This window comes from Mustelus asterias, chromosome 1, assembly GCF_964213995.1.
Source record: "Mustelus asterias chromosome 1, sMusAst1.hap1.1, whole genome shotgun sequence".
NCBI lineage: Eukaryota > Metazoa > Chordata > Chondrichthyes > Carcharhiniformes > Triakidae > Mustelus > Mustelus asterias.
This window is the reverse complement of record NC_135801.1, coordinates 800,140-817,834: the sequence shown is the minus strand read 5'-3', so window position 1 is coordinate 817,834 and position 17,695 is coordinate 800,140. Positions and strand designations below refer to the sequence as shown.

At 44.4% G+C, this 17,695-nt stretch overlaps 1 protein-coding gene across 4 annotated transcripts in view; it reads right to left on the bottom strand.

Moving 5' to 3' along the window:
* The window catches only part of pcgf3 (polycomb group ring finger 3), a 165,141-nt gene that overhangs the window by 85,467 nt on the left and 61,979 nt on the right, over nt 1-17,695 (bottom strand). For all 4 annotated transcript variants that reach the window (XM_078202053.1, XM_078202118.1, XM_078202200.1 and 1 more), the window contains 2 exons: nt 17,025-17,142; nt 168-264 (listed from right to left, as the gene is read on the bottom strand). In XM_078202053.1, coding sequence (XP_078058179.1) covers nt 168-264; nt 17,025-17,142 — 215 coding nt within the window. The remainder of the gene's footprint in view (nt 1-167; nt 265-17,024; nt 17,143-17,695) is intronic.

The window sequence follows — 17,695 nt, the reverse complement described above, 5'->3', positions numbered from 1 at the left end:
CAGAATTGGCAATTTAACATGCACAAAATCAGCTCACATATGTTGTGCATATCAAATGATCAAAAGGCTACTGTAAGAAAATCTGAAAACAAGAATATCGATAATTAGAATTCTCCAGACGCATTTTGACACTGAAGAGCAGTTGCAATCATGTGTTTAATACTCACCCTATGTACTGCAGTGGGTGACTCTGGTGAATGACAATCCTGCAGGTCGGGCATGTGTTGTTCTCTTCTAGATATTTCACAAGGCAGCTCCTACAGACTGAAGGCAAACCAACAATGCATTTACAGGACTACCTACATTTACTTTCCTCTGTTCTCTACCTTCAGCAAAAAGGTTAGTTCAAATATAAAACAGATCTCCCGGTTTAAGTGGCTTTGATCTCTAAATTAATAAATATGCCACTTTTAGACAGTCCAAAATACAGCTAGATCCCGCAAATTTCAGTTCAAACATCTATAAAAGATTCACTCACCTAAATCAGAGATACCTCAAGGAATTCAAGTCACAGCCCTACTATTCAATAATAAAAACCGGCCTCCTTCTGCCTGTAATAATTCTGTGATTCTGAACATTGTGCAAATATTAGTCAACATCCCTACTTCTGACCATATGATTGGAGCAAGGTCATTGAAGATGACTGGGCCTAGAACACTACCCTGAGGAACTCCTGCAGTGATGCCCTGCAGGAGTTAGGTACGACTCCCACCAGTGGAGAGCTTTCTCCTGGACCCATTGACTTCAGTTTTCCTTGATGACACACGAGTCAAAAGGTGCCTCGATGTCATGGGCAGTCACTCACTCTCACCTCACTTTATGACTGCAAACCACCATCTTAAATCTGTCTCCCATCTCCTCCACCCTCACCCCCAACAAGTGGGAGGAGCACATGGATGTCACAAGTATGAGATCATTCGATCAATTTCCTCCAGCACCTCCTTCTGTTCTGTGAGCACAGAGGGCCAAATATGTTCAATAGTCATCCTTTCCATACACTGAACTTGTATTATTTTCTAGTTTCTCTCCTATTCGATTCATGCGCTTTCCGACTCATCTTGTCCATGTGATGCACCCCCTGCTCCCTCGACTCTACTCTCATGAAAATGACCGCCCAACTTGCCTTCCAGGCTCAAAGGTTTAATCGGAATTACAAAATCACCTCGAATGGCTTTTCTTCCTGCCCCTCCAAGGATCTATTTATTGGCCCCATCCTATTTTCATCCACATTCTGGCCCGAGGGACATCATCTAACAACACCTCTATTTCAGCATCAGCTCTTTCACTATCCACGACCCTGAGATTGCTTGTCTGACATCCAGCACCAGAGTAGAAATTTCTGCCAACTAAATGCTGGGAGGACCAAAGCCATCGTCTTCGGCCCTGCCACAAACTCTGCTCCCTCAACAGTGACTCTTCTGCTCTCCCTGGCCGGTTGCCTGAGGCTGAACCAGATAGTTCATAGAACATAGAGATAGAACATAGAACAGTACAGCACAGAACAGGCCCTTCGGCCCACGATGTTGTGCCGAGCTTTATCTGAAACCAAGATCAAGCTATCCCACTCCCTATCATCCTGGTGTGCTCCATGTGCCTATCCAATAACCGCTTAAATGTTCCTAAAGTGTCTGACTTCACAACAATCATTTTATGTTGGATCAGTTCCGATCACATACCCGTACCATCAAGAATGTCTCCCTTCAGTCTTGTTACACAGGTTGACTTTGTCCCTTTCTCAGTTCATCTACTGCTGAAACCTTCGCTTATGCATTTGTTATCTCCATAATGAACTATTCCATCGCACGTCTGAATGGTTTCCCGCATTTTACCCCCTGTACACCCAAGGTCGTGATGTGGAGATGCCGGCGTTGGACTGGGGTAAACACAGTAAGAAGTCTCACAACACCAAGTTAAAGTCCAACAGGTTTATTTGGTAGCAAAAGCCACTAGGTTTCGCAGCGCTGCTCCTTCCCACTTACCTGATGAAGGAGCAGCACTCCGAAAGCTAGTGGCTTTTGCTACCAAATAAACATGTTGGACTTTAACCTGGTGTTGTGAGACTTCTTACTGTGTTTACCCAAGGTCGCCCAGAACTGTTTCCTGTGTCCTAATCTGCACTGAATCTTATTCACCTCTCACCCCTATGCTGGCTGACTGGCATTAGTTCTGTGTTAAACAATGTTGTAATTTTAAATTTTACATTCTTGTTTTCAAATCCCTTCAATTCCTCCCTTTCTGTGTATTCTCCCCCAGCCCCTTGCATATGTCTGCTTCTCTAATTCCCATTTCTTGATCAACTAATTTTAATCGCTGTGCCATTGATAGAATCTAGGCAGCTGAAGCTGTGGCCAAGCCCTGGAATTGTCTCCCTAGACTTTGAGCTCTCTTTCTGCTTTAAGATGTTCCTTAAAACTTACCTCTTTGACCAAACTTTTGGTTATCTGACTTTATTTCATTTTACTTGGCTCAGTGTCAAATTTTGCTTGATTACAAGCCTATGAAATGTCTTGAGATGTTTTATTGTGTTGCCAGATACGCATAGAAGCTGTTGTTTGGACAGTTTCACCTTTTACCTTTCATTCATCGTTTCATTTCTGCAGCTATCAATCTGCTCAGCCAGCCCACAGCTACACCTCTGATGCCCTAGTCTTGATTAACTATAAACTATTACTCTCTCTAATGCACCCAGTATTCACCATCACTCCAAGGGGCAGAACAGTGTTAGAAAGCACCAACACAAATAGGATAAAGCAGTCCAACAATGACATTATGTTTGCAGAAAGTTTAACTTCATCAGAAGACATTTTATCGCAGAGATTTCTGATTCAGCAGATAGCAGCTAAAGGTTGTTGCTATTTTCCTTTGTATAGCACAGCAGCCAATCTGGCAGATCAAAGAGAATCCAAACTGAAATTCATGGAGGCTACGCTCTAATATGAACATTTAATAAACAGCGAATGTTTCCTGATTGAAATGTTACATTTAAAGTTTCTTTGGTAATTGGATTTAAAGAACATTTAGAATATTAATACAGGTCTCTTTTCAGAATTGCTCGGAATTTTTCAATGCCTGAAATTCCATAATTGCTAGAATGCAGTGATACTTTCATACATGATCACAGAAACTCCACAAACACTCGGTGAATGGAGTGTGAAATTGAGCATTTCCAGCAAGAAAGATCTCAGATTTCACACCAACTTTGTGCTGCAATCATAGAGTGATAGAGGTTTACAGCATGGAAACAGGCCCTTCGGCCCAACTTGTCCACGCCGCCCTTTTTAAATCCCACTTGCCCATATTTGGCCCATATCCCTCTATACCCATTTTACCCATATAACTGTCTAAATGCTTTTTAAAAGACAACATTGTACCCACTTCTACTACTGCCTCTGGCAGCTTGTTCCGAACTCACCACCCTGTGTGAGAAAGAAATTGCCCCTCTGGACACTTTTGTATCTCTCCCCTCTCACCTTAAACCTATGCCCTCTAGTTTTAGACTCCCCTACCTTTGGGAAATGATATTGACTATCGAGCTGATCTGTGCCCCTCATTATTTTATAGACCTCTATAAGATCACCCCTCAGCCTTCTATGCTCCAGAGAAAAAAATCACAATCTATCCAGCCTCCCCTTATAACTCAAACCATTAAGTCCCGGTAGCATCCTAGTAAATCTTTTCTGCACTCTTTCTAGTTTAATAATATCCTTTCTATAATAGGGTGACCAGAACTGTACACAGTATTCCAAGTTACCAATGTCTTGTACAATTTCAACAAGACGTCCCAACTCCTGTATTCAATGTTCTGACCGATGAAACCAAGTATGCCGAATGCCTTCTTCACCACTCTGTCCACCTGTGACTCCACTTTCAAGGATTTGGATGAAGATTTAGAAGGCATGGTTAGTAAGTTTGCAGATGACACCAAAATTGCTGGCATAGTGGACAGTGAAGAAAGTTATCTAGGATTGCAATGGGATCTTGATCAATTGGGCCAGTGGGCTGACGAATGGAGTTTAATTTAGACAAATGCAAGGTGATGCATTTTGGTAGATCGAACCAGGGCAGGACTTACTCAGTTAATTGGACAGCACTGGGGAGAGTTACAGAGTAAAGAGATCTCGGGGTACAGGTTCATAGCTTCACAGAGTGGTGAAGAAGGCATTCAGCATGCTTGATTTCATTGGTCAGAACATTGAATAGGAGTTGGGACGTCTTGTTGAAGTTGTACAAGACATTGGTAAGGCCACACTTGGAATACTGTGTGCAGTTCTGGTCACCCTATTATAGAAAGGATATTATTAAACGAGAAAGAGTGCAGAAAAGATTTACAATGATGTTACCAGGACTTGATGGTTTGAGTTATAAGGAGAGGCCGAATAGAACGGGACTTTTTCCTCTGGAGCGTAGGTGGCTTGGGGTGAACTTATAGAGGTCTATAGAATAATGAGGGGCATAGATCAGCTAGATAGTCAGCATCTTTTCCCAAAGGTAGGGAAGTCTAAAACTAGAGGGCATCAGTTTAAGGTGAGAGGGGAGAGATACAAAAGGGTCCAGAGGAGCAATTTTTACACACAGAGGTTGGTGATTATCTGGAACAAGCTGCCAGAGGCAGTAGTAGAGGCAGATACAATAAAAAGCATTTAGACAGTTACATGGATAAGATGGGTATAGAGAGATATGGGTCAAATGTGGGCAATAGCTTTGTGGTTAAAAAAAGGGTGGCATGGACAAGTTGGACCAAAGGGCCTGTTTCCAGGTTGTAAACTTCTATGACTCTATGCAGACTACATCAACTGCACTACGCTCATCTACACACCTCGCCACCTCCTCAAAAAATGCAATCAAATTTGATAGATATGATCTCCCCCTGCCAAGCCAAACTGACTATCCTTGATTAATCCTTGCCACTCCAAGTGGAGATTAATTCTGTCCCTCAGACCTTTTTCCGATAATTTCCCTACCACTGATTTTAGACTCATTGTCCTGTAATTAACGGTTTTCCCCCTACTTTCCTTCTTGAATAATGGCACCACATTAGCCACCGTCCAGTGCTAATTTGAGACGATTTGAAAGTTAATGTCATAGCCTCTGCAATCTCCTTTCTTGCCTCACACAGCAGCCTAGGATACATCTTATCTGGGCCTGGGGATTTATCCACTTTTAAGCCTGTTAAAGCTGCTATCACCTCCTCCCCCTCAATGCTGGTCAGTTCAATTATATCACAGTCCCCCTCCCTGCTTTCTATACCTACAACTTTTCAATTATTAACTTGAGTCTGTAAGTTAAACCAATAATCTTATTAACTATGTAACTACCAAACTTGCCTTTGTGTTAGTGCGCTTGGTTAAAGAAGATCTGAAATATCTATAGAAATTAAGTATGGAAAGGCTGTGCTGAATGGTCACATTAATGGTGTTAAATGTTCAGGCACAAAATCCAGCAGCTTTCAGCTTGGCTTGGAGTTTATGATTCTCGATATCTTCATTTTTGTACCAAGAATGTTCTCGCTCAAAGAAAATCTGTAAATGTGCTTTTGGTACATTGTTATTGGCTGCATTACCCAACCCAAAACGGCCTAATTAACTGCCCAATTTCTACATGATGAGGCAAATTGACAGGAGAATTGATGAAAGTGGTATTCATCATTTATTAATATATCAAAATCATTTAAATTCTGATATTTTTGATGGAGTAAAGTGTCTTCGGCAGGAATATTTAAGCACAAAGATCCAGCAATGGTTAACTGCATCTTTTGTTTTGTAGGCTGAACTCCTTACCATTGAAACAAATACAGCACTGCTGCTGCTGCTCCCCCTGCAGTCGGATACTGTGGCAGGATTCAGCTGCAGAAAAACAGTTATCAATCTCTGACCCAGTTTCACATTAGTGCACTATCCTGGGACAGCTGTTATAGGCAGATATTGAAAACATTAAAGACTTCAACCTTGTATAGCTATAGGCAATCAAATTAAAGATATGCTGCCAAAATCATACTAAATTAGTACTACATGCCACACAACAAAGATACCCTCTAGGGGTATGAAGGCAAGTATGTTATTCTATTTGTTATACTAATTCTGTACAAAGGATGTAATAATTTCCCTACATGTATTACTGGGCTCCATTCTGTACTAAAATTAATCTTTGAAATGGAGTTGTTGAATAGAGTCCCTTTTCTTGATGTACTAGTTGCGAAATACGCCCGGGGCTTCTTTACCCTGGTCTACCACAAGCCTACCTTCATTGGCCAATATACTCATTGGGATTCTTACTGTTCCACACAATATAAGATTGGCCTTATTGACAATCACGGAAATAAGACCCAAGCCATTCTCTCACCATGCAAGCTTAATGGTGAAATTGGGCACATGAAAGACATCTTGCAGGATAATGATTATCCTGAACAGATCATTTTTCACTGTATATGCTGCCTCACAGCACCAGGGACCCAGGTTCAATTCCCGGCTTGGATCACTGTCTGCGTGGAGTTTGCACATTCTCCCTGTGTCTGTGTGGGTTTCCTCCAGGTGATCCGGTTTCCTCCCACAGTCTGAAAGACATGCTGGTGAGGTGCATTGACCCAAACAGGTGCTGGAGTGGGGCGACTAGGGGAATTTCACAGTGACTTCATTACAGTGTTAATGTAAGCCTCACTTGTGACTAATAAATAAACTATTTTTTTTTAAACTCATGAATGAGCCCAAGGCCATCACTTATGGCACTGAAAAGTGCCCAGTCTACCTCAGATTATCCTGGCTGGGCAGAGTGTCACAGGAATTTGAGCAATAGGTGAAGCTAGCTGTTTCATGCTGCTACTGTGCAGTAGCAAGTAGTATCTGGCACTAACACAATGCCACCACCAAGCTAAAAAGACATTCCATCTTTCATACAAATGAGTAATGTGGTGAAAGAATTTCAGGAGCTGAGCAGAGCTGGTCCCAAGATCACAGTTACTCACAGCAGGAAGGTGTGTTCACTTCAAACAACTAGCTTTCGGAGCGCTGCTCCTTCATCTGAGTGTTCCAAAAGCGAGTGGCTTGTGCTACCAAATAAACCTGTTGGACTTTAACCTGGTGTTGTGAGATTTCTTACTGTGTTTACCCCAGTCCAACGCCGGCACATCATCGCTCCAAACAAGACAGTGCCTGGGGCATCCTGTCTGAACTACCAATTGTTTCTATTCTAAACCAGAAGAAATCCCAAAATAGATATAGGTGCCGTGTACGATAACTGCTGCTGGATTTTGCTTATAGTTTTAAAACCTATGGAAATGTTGTTTGGGAAGCTTCAGCTCTTCAGTTTTAGTTCTCGCTACCCCAAGATCAAACCTTTTATTTGCCACATGATTAAAAGTAACCCAGGCATTTCATTTGATGTGACGAAACATCAGCAGAACTAGCTTAAACAGGGGAGGTGGTAACCCTATAGCCGGCTGTTGGAGGGGATTAAAGACCCATCTTTCTTTTGGTAGTATTGAGGGGGGTGGATTGATTCACGTTCTTGATACGCCAGGTACAGGGGAGTTGGAACTCATCTTGTAGTGTAAGCATGTTCCTGGGTCAAAGTGCTGGTTTTTCTTCCTTAGTTAATCTAGAAGTGAGGTTTTGGAGTAAGGTTAGTCAAGGGGAAGGGTGAACTCTATTGTCGACTATGAGGCAAAGCTAAAACCTAACTCTTGGGTTGGCGGGGGGAGGCGGGGGACATGCCTGATTGGTAAATTAGCAGTAGCTATACCTCTTCAGTCACTTCTCGCATCCCTGGGACTAAGCCTAGAGAAATGAGAGGAGCACAAGTCAGCAGAACACTGCAATAAGTTTATGGGGTCTGGGGTCTATGAGTCAGAGATGTTATAATGGGAGAAACAGAGATCAAGGAAAACATTGAAATTGAGAAAAGTTATTGCGATTATTGCGCAAGGATCGCCCGGCAACCTGAGCACCCCACCCACCCACTCCTCTAGCCACCATCTGTCCTAAGGAACAGTTGTTGGGGCTGCAGGATAGGCAGGTGCCTGTAAAAAAGGATAGGAAGGGTAGGATTCGAGAACCGTGGATAACCAGGGAAATTGAGGGATTGGTCAAAAAGAAAAGAGAGGCGTACGTTAGGTCCAGGTAGCTAAAAACGGAGGGCGCTCTGGAGGAATACAAAGGAAGTAGGAAAGAACTCAAACTAGGAATTAGAAGGGCAAAAAGGGGTCACAAAATGTCCTTGGCAGACAGGATTAAGGAGAATCCCAAGGCATTTTATTCATACGTTAGGAACAAAAGGGTTGTCAGGGAAAAAAATCGGCCCTCTCAGGGACAAAAGTGGGGAATTATGCTTAGAGCCCAAAGAAGTAGGGGAGATCCTAAATGAATACTTTGCGTCGGTATTCACAAAGGAGAGGGATATGTTGACTGGGAGTGTCTCGGAGGAGAGTGTTGACCCGTTAGAGAAAATCTCCATTACAAGGGAGGAAGTGTTAGGTTTTTTAGGGAATATAAAGACTGACAAATCCCCAGGGTCTGATGGAATCTATCCAAGGCTGCTCAGGGAGACGGAGATGAAATCACTGGGCCTCTGATGCAAATCTTTGTCTCGTCACTGGACACAGGTGAGGTCAGTAAGAGTTTTAACAACACCAGGTTAAAGTCCAACAGGTTTATTTGGTAGCAAATACCATTAGCTTTCAGAGCACTGCTCCTTCGTCAGATGGAGTGGAAATGTGCTCTCAAACAGGGCACAGAGACACAAAATCAAGTTACAGAATACTGATTAGAATGTGAATCCCGACAACCAGCCAGATCTTAAAGATACAGACAATGTGGGTGGAGGGAGCATTAAGCACAGGTTAAAGAGATGTGTATTGTCTCCAGGCAGGACAGCCTGCAAGTCCAGGAGGCAAGCTGTGGGGGTTACTGATAATGTGACATAAATCCAATATCCCGGTTTAGGCCGTCCTCATGTGTGCGGAACTTGGCTATCAGTTTCTGCTCAGCGACTCTGCACTGTCGTGTGTCGTGTAGGGACACTGGAGTACTGCGCGCAGTTCTGGTCACCTCATTACAGGAAAGATGTTGAAGCCATTGAAAGGGTGCAGAGGAGATTTACAAGGATGTTGCCTGGATTGGGGGGCATGCCTTATGAGGATAGGTTGAGGGAGCTTGGTCTCTTCTCCCTGGAGAGACGAAGGATGAGAGGTGACCTGATAGAGGTTTACAAGATGTTGAGAGGTCTGGATAGGGTAGACTCTCAGAGGCTATTTCCAAGGGCTGAAATGGTTGCTACGAGAGGACACAGGTTTAAGGTGCTGGGGGGTAGGTACAGAGGAGATGTCAGGGGTAAGTTTTTCACTCAGAGGGTGGTGGGTGAGTGGAATCGGCTGACGTCGGTGGTGGTGGAGGCAAACTCGTTGGGGTCTTTTAAGAGACTTCTGGATGAGTACATGGGATTTAATGGGATAGAGGGCTATAGATAGGCCTAGAGGTGGGGATGTGATCGGCGCAACTTGTGGGCCGAAGGGCCTGTTTGTGCTGTGGCTTTCTATGTTCTATGTTCTAAGGGTAGGAAGGATAACCCGGGAAATTATAGGCCGGTGACCTTGACGTCCGTGGTAGGGAAGTTGTTGGAGAGGATTCTTAGAGATAGGATGTATGCGCATTTAGAAAGGAATAAACTCATTCACGATAGTCAGCATGGTTTTGTGAGAGGGAGGTCATGCCTCACTAACCTGGTGGAGTTTTTTGAAGAAGTGACTAGAATGGTTGACGAGGGAAGGGCCGTGGATGTCGTCTATATGGACTTTAGTAAAGCGTTTGACAAAGTCCCTCATGGTAGGTTGGTGCAAAAGGTTGGATCTCATGGGATAAAGGGGGAGGTGGCTTAGTCACAGAAGACAGAGGGTGGTAGTGGAAGGGTCATTTTCCGGCTGGATGCCTGTAACTAGTGGTGTTCCGCAGGGCTCTGTATTGGGACCTCTGCTGTTTGTGATTTATATAAACGATCTGGAAGAAGGTGTAACTGGGGTGATCAGTAAGTTTGCAGACGACACGAAAATGGCTGGACTTGCAGATAGTGAGGAACCATTGTCAGAGGCTACAGAAGGATATAGATAGGCTGGAAATTTGGGCAAAGAAATGGCAGATGGAGTTCAATCCAGATAAATGCGAAGTGATGCATTTTGGTAGAACTAACGTAGGGGGGAGCTATACGATAAATGGCAGAACCATAAAGGGTGTAGATACGCAGAGGGACCTGGGTGTGCAAGTCCACTGATCCTTGAAGGTGATGTCACAGGTGGAGAAGGTAGTGAATAAGGCATATGGCATGCTTGCCTTTATAAGACGGGGCATAGAGTATAAAAGTTGGGGTCTGATGTTGCAGTTGTATAGAACGTTGGTTCGGCCGCATTTGGAATACTGCGTCCAGTTCTGGTCGCCACACTACCAGAAGGACGTGGAGGCTTTAGAGAGAGTGCAGAGGAGGTTTACCAGGATGTTGCCTGGTATGGAGGGGCTTAGTTATGAGGGGAAATTGGGTAAACTGGGGTTGTTCTCCCTGGAAAGACGGAGGATGAGGGGTGACCTAATAGAGGTGTATAAAATTATGAAAGGCATAGATAGGGTGAACGGTGGGAAGCTTTTTCCCAGGTCGGTGGTTACGTTCACGAGGGGTCATAAGTTCAAGGTGGGGGGGGGGGGGGGGGGGAGGAGTTTTAACACGGATATCAGAAGGACGTACTTTACACAGAGGGTGGTGGGGGCCTGGAATGCGCTGCCGGGCAAGGTGGTGGAGGCGGACACACAGGGAACGTTTAAGACTTATCGAGATAGCCACACGAACAGAGTGGGAATGGAGGGATACAAAAGAATGGTCTAGTTTGGACCAGGGAGCGGCGCGGGCTTGGAGGGCCGACGGGCCTGTTCCTGTTCCTGTGCTGTATTGTTCTTTGTTCATACACCCAACATTCCCATAACCTTGGGCACAGTAGAGGATGCAACAATGGAGAACTTTTTCCAGTCAACTGAGCCTGCACGTCTAGCAGCAAGCAGCACCAAAGGGTGGTCAGGAGGCAGCCATCCAAGGAAGGCATCAGAGGACAAGGTCAATGACACCTGTCTTCAGGAATGGACAAACTACCTCCGGATGTTCGAGGGGCAATTTCAGAGGCACACGAGGCAGCCCCAGAAAGCAGTCATTGAAATTTGTCCAATCCTTTTGAACAAAGAACAAAGAACAGTACAGCACAGGAAACAGGCCCTTCGGCCCTCCAAGTCTGTGCCGCTCATTGGTCCAACTAGACCATTCGTTTGTATCCCTCCATTCCCAGACTGCTCATGTGACTATCCACGCAAGTCTTAAACGATGCCAGCGTGTCTGCCTCCACCACCTTACTTGGCAGCGCATTCCAGGCCCCCACCATTCTTTGTGTAAAAAACGTCCCTCTAATATCTGAGTTATACCTCCCCCCTCTCACCTTAAACCCGTGACCCCTCGTGATCCTCACCTCCGACCTGGGAAAAAGCTTCCCACTGTTCACCCTATCTATATCCTTCATAATCTTGTACACCTCTATTAGGTCTCCCCTCATTCTCCGTCTTTCCAGGGAGAACAAGCCCAGTTTACCCAATCTCTCCTCATAGTTAAGACCCTCCATACCAGGCAACATCCTGGTAAACCTTCTCTACACTCTCTCTAAAGCCTCCACGTCCTTCTGGTAGTGCGGCGACCAGAACTGGACGCAGTACTCCAAATGTGGCCTAACCAGCGTTCTATACAGCTGCAACATCAGACTCCAGCTTTTATACTCTATACCCCGTCCTATAAAGTCAAGCATACCATATGCCTTCTTCACCACCTTCTCCACCTGTGTTGCCACCTTCAAGGATTTGTGGACTTGCACACCTAGGTCCCTCTGTGTTTCTATACTCTTGATGGCTCTGCCATTCATTGTATAACTCCCCCCTACATTAGTTCTTCTAAAATGCATCACTTCACATTTATCTGGATTAAATTCCATCTGCCATTTCTCCGCCCAATGTTCCAGCCTATCTATATCCTGCTGTATTGTCCGACAATGCTCATCGCTATCCGCAAGTCCAGCCATCTTCGTGTCATCCGCAAACTTGCTGATTACACCAGTTACACCTTCTTCCAAATCATTTATATATATCACAAATAGCAGAGGTCCTAGTACAGAGCCCTGCGGAACACCACTGGTCACAGACCTCCAGCCGGAAAAAGACCCTTCGACTGCTACCCTCTGTCTCCTGTGGCCAAGCCAGTTTTCTACCCATCTAGCCACCTCTCCTTGTATCCCATGAGCCTTAACCTTCTTAACCATGAGGGACTTTGTCAAATGCCTTACTGAAATCCATATCGATGACATTTTGAAAGAGTCACATGGATTTGGCAGCAGCCCCCTTACCTGTGGCCCTCAAAGTGACTGCAGCCCTCAATGTTTTGCCACAGGCTGCTTCCAGGGCTGCATGGGTGATAGGAATGGCAGTTTGCAGACTGTCTGAGTGATAGAATGGCAGTTTGCAGACTGTCTGAGTGATAGAATGGCAGTTTGCAGACTGTCTGAGTGATAGAATGGCAGTTTGCAGACTGTCTGAGTGATAGAATGGCAGTTTGCAGACTGTCTGAGTGATAGAATGGCAGTTTGCAGACTGTCTGAGTGATAGAATGGCAGTTTGCAGACTGTCTGAGTGATAGAATGGCAGTTTGCAGACTGTCTGAGTGATAGGAATGGCAGTTTGCAGACTGCGACACACACACAGGTGGATCAAAGTGGTATCCACTGGAAACTTCTGTTGAGCCAATCAGGTTAGACCAAAAGACCATAACACATAGGAGCAGAATTAGGCCACTCGGCCCATCGAGTCTGCTCCACCATTCAACCATGGCTGATATTTTTCTCATCCCCATTCTCCTGCCGTTTCCCCATAACCCCTGCTCCCCTTATTAGTCAAGAACCTATCCCCCTCTTTGTCTTAAAGACACTCAATGACCTGGCCGTCACAGCCTTCTGCGGCAAAAAGTTCCACAGATTCACCATTCTCTGGCTGAAGAAATTCCTCCTCATCTCTGTTTTAAAGGATTGTCCCTTTAGCCTGAGGTTGTGCCCTCTGGTTCTAGTTTTTCCTACTAGTGGAAACATCCTCTCCACGTCCACTCTATCCAGACCTCGCAGTATCCTGTAAGTTTCAATAAGATCCCCCATATCCTTCTAAACTCCGAGTACAGACCCAGAGTCCTTGACTGTTCCTCATACGACAAGCTCTTCATTCCAGGGATCATTCTTGTGAACCTCCTCTGGACCCTTTCCAAGGCCAGCACATCCTTCCTTAGATACGGGGCCCAAAACTGCTCACAATACTCCAAATGGGGTCTGACCAGAGACTTATACAGCCTCAGGAATACATCCCTGCTCCTGTATTCTTGCCCTCTCGACATGAATGCTAACATTGCATTTGCTTCCTAACTGCCAACAGAACCTGCACGTTAACCTCAAGAAAATCTTGAACAATGACTCCCAAGTCCCTTTGTGTTTCTGACTTACTAAGCATTTTCCCATTTAGAAAATAGTCTATGCCCCCATTCCTCCTTCCAAAGTACATAACCTCACACTTTTCCACATTGCATTCCATCTGCCACTTCTTTGCCCACTCTCCTAACCTGTCCGAGTCCTTCTGCAGCCCCCCTGCTTCCTCAATACTACCTGTCCCTCTACATATCTTTGTATCATCTGCAAACTTAGCAACAGTGCTTTCAGTTCCTTCCTCCAAATCATTAGTGTATATTGTGAAAAGTTGTAGTCCCAGCACCGATCCCTGAGGCACACCACTAGTCATCGGCTGCCATCCTGAAAAAGACCCCTTTTTCTCCACTCTCTGCCCTCTGCCAGTCAGCCAATCCTCTATCCATGCCAGGATCTTACCCTTAACACCATGGGCACTTATTTAACAGTCTCCTATGCGGCACTTGTCAAAGGTCTTCTGGAAATCTAAATAAATCTTGTCCACTGGTTCTCCTTTATCTAACTTCCTTGTTACCTCCTCAAAGAACTCTAACAGATTTGTCAGACATGACCTCCCCTTGACGAAGCCATGCTGACTCAGTCCTATTTTATCATGCATTTCCAAGTATTCCGCAATCTCATCTTTAATACTGGACTCTAAAATCTTGCCAATGACCAAAGTCAGGCTAACCAGCCTATAATTCCCATCTGCTGCCTCCCTCCCTTCTTAAACAGCCGTGTTACATTCGCTACTTTCCAGTTCTCTGGTACCCTCCCTGCCTCCAGTGATTCCCGAAAGATCACCACCAATGCCTCCACAATTTCCTCAGCTATCTCTTTTAGAACCCTGGGGTGTAGTCCATCCGGTCCAGGTGATTTATCCACCTTCAGACCTCTCAGTTTTCCCAGAACCTTCTCCTTAGTGATGGCCACTACACTCACTGTGCCCCCTGACTCTCCTGAAGCTCTGGCATCCCACTGGTGTCTTCCACCGTGAAGACTGATGCAAAGTAACTATTCAGTTCCTCTGCCATTGCTTTGTTTCCTATTATCACTTCTCCAGCCTCATTTTCCAGTGGTCCAATGGCTACTTTTGCCTCTCTCTTACCATGTATATGTTGAAAAAAACTCTTCCCATCTTCTTTTATATTACTAGCAAGCTTAGACTCATATTTCATCTTCTCACCCCTTATTGCTTTTTTAGTTGTCCTCTGCTCGCTTTTAAAGGCTTCCCAATCCTCTGGCTTCCCACTAATCCTCGCCACTTTGTCTGCTTTTTTTTTGCTTTTATGCTGTCCTTGACTACCCTTGTCAGCCATGGATGCCTCGTCCTCTCCTTAGCATGTTTCCTCCTCCTTGGGATGAATTTCTGTTGTGCCTCCTGAATAACTCTCAAAATCTCCTGCCATTGCTGTTCCACTGTCTTCCCTGCTCGGCTCCCTTTCCAATCAACTCTGGCCAGCTCCTCCTTCAGGTCTTTGTCATTACCTTTATATAATTGTTATACCGTTACATCTGATTCCAGCTTCTCCCTCTCAAACTGCAGGGTAAATTCTATCATATTGTAGTCAATGCTCCCTAAGGGTTCCTTCATCTTAAGTTACCTAATCAAGTCTGCCTCATTACACACCACCAAATCCAGAATTGCCTGTTCCCTAGTAGGCTCTGTCACAAGCTGCTCCAAAAAACCATCTCTTAGACATTCCACAAATTCCTTTTCTTGGGATCCACTACCTACCTGATTTTCCCAGTCCACCTGCATATTGAAGTCCCTCATGATTATTGTAATATTGCCTTTTTTAGATGCCTTTTCTATCTCCTGATTTATTTTCTGCCCCACATCCTGACTACTGTTCGGGGGGCTGTACATAACTCCCATCAGGGTCTTTTTACCTTTGTGATTCCTCAACTCTACCCACAGAGATTCTATGCCTTCTAATCCTATATCACTTCTTGCTATTAATTTAACTTAATTCCTAGGTTGACCACAGATGACAGCCAGGTGGGCAGGATGATGGGTTCGTGGCCACCACTCGTTCCCCTCGAATGCTAGTGGCAATTGACTGCACTCATGCTGTCATTACAGCTTCTTCAGAAAAGCCAGCAGCACATAGGAACCACAAGATATTCCACTCTATAAATGTCCAACAAGTCTGCAACCACAGGGAAAGAATCCTGCAGGTCTTACTTCTCAGTGAGCTCTCACAATTCAGATATCTTTTGGAATATGGAGTTTCCTGAACTGTTGAAGGCCCCTGCCCAGACTGATGTCAGAATTCTCCAATTTGCCCCATCCCCAAATTGTGTGTTTTATGCGCTGATTGTGCCCTTCAAATTTTCATATGAATCGTGTGGGTGCCAGCTCCCAATGTGAAAGGAGAAGTGTCACCCTGATCGGGAATGCACCACAGATTAAATTCCCCCTTTTCACTTTCTCTTAAACCTCTGTGGAGAAAAGTTTTGCAAACACTTTTATTCAATTTAACCAGAGTTCTCGATGACATATCATCATGCTGGATTCCCCAGCACATAGAACTGATGTTTCTTAACCCACTTCTTACTTTGTTTATTTATTTATTGGTGTCACAAGTAGGCTTACATTAACACTGCAATGAAGTTACTGTGAAAATCCCCCAGTCGCCACACTCCACTGCCTGTTTGGGTAACACTGAGGGAGAATTTAGCACGGCCAATGCACCTAACCAGCACGTCTTTCAGACTGTGGGAGGAAACCAGAGCACCCGGAGGAAACCCACACAGACATGGGGAGAACATGCAAACTCCACACAGACAGTGACCCAAGCCGGGAATCGAACCCGGGTCCCTGGTGCTGCGAAGCCATGATGTGGAGATGCCGGCGTTGGACTGGGGTGGGCACAGTACGAAGTCTCACAACACCAGGTTAAAGTCCAACAGGTTTATTTGGCAGCACTAGAAGCAGCAGTGCTAACCACTGTTCTCTTACCAAAGAGTGTAATTTGTACAAAACAAAGAACTGCGTTTCACTAACTCCCAGAGTGATAAGGCAGCTCCATCTAGTGGCTATATTTAGAATTAAAATTAAACTTGTTACCATCAATATAATTTAACACCTGAAATACATCAAAAGTGTTTTTCAAGCCAAATAAGCTGGAAATAAACATTCTGGACAAAACAGCAGGTACATCTATATCTAAAGAGAGAAAAACAGTCTTAACAGTTCACAAAAAACAGACCACAGGCAAGAAAGGTACATCATTTAGTTGGCAAGCCAGCTGCCAACCATTTGAAATGAGTTACTTCACAAACGGAGACAAATCGAGACATGGAAATAAGACAAGTTTTTCTTTTTGGTTTTCATCTGCTCATTTACAAATGTGTCAGTAATTACTCCTCCCTCTGATGTAGAAAGTTAACAGTTCAACTTTTCACAGAGTTGCTAGATCAGACTGTGACTAGCCTTTTTTTAAGAAATAAGTAAATTCACACCTCTGCATCATTAAGCAATTAGTTAAACCTTGAACAATTTTATTCTGATACGTACAAGTATGTAGGCACTCTGTGACTGTGGTGGCATCAATCAAATATCCATTGCAAAGTCGACATGTGATGTGAGCATTAATGTCCCACAGCTTTATCTTCCTAGTCAACATCTTCGAACCCTAAAAACAAACAAATAACAGTTTCAAATAAAAATGTTACATTTTTAAATAGAAAACAAACAGCAATTGAGGAAAATCTCAAAGTATACTACTACAGAATTGCTTCAGCACACAAGGCCATTCGGCCCATTTAGTCTGCACTGGCTTTCCAAATGAGCATTTCATCCCGTGCCATTCTCCAGGCTCTCCTCGAACCACAATCAATTCCCTCTTGAATGCCTCAATTGAAGCTGTTTCCACCAAATTCTCAGGCAGTGCATTCTAGAACCTAACCATTTGCTATATGAAAAACATTTTCTGCATATAGCTTTTGCTTCATTTACAAATAAACTTTAAATCTGTGCTCTCTCATTCTCAATCCTTTCATGAGTGGGAACAGTTTCTATCTACTCTGCCTAGACCCCTCATGGTTTTCAATACCTCTATCAAATCTCCTCTCGGCTTTCTTTTCTCCAAGGAAAAGCGTCCCAACTTCTCCAAACTGTCATAACTGATGTTCCTTACCCCCAAAACAATTCCCGTAGATCTTTTCAGCACCCCCTCTGATGCCTTC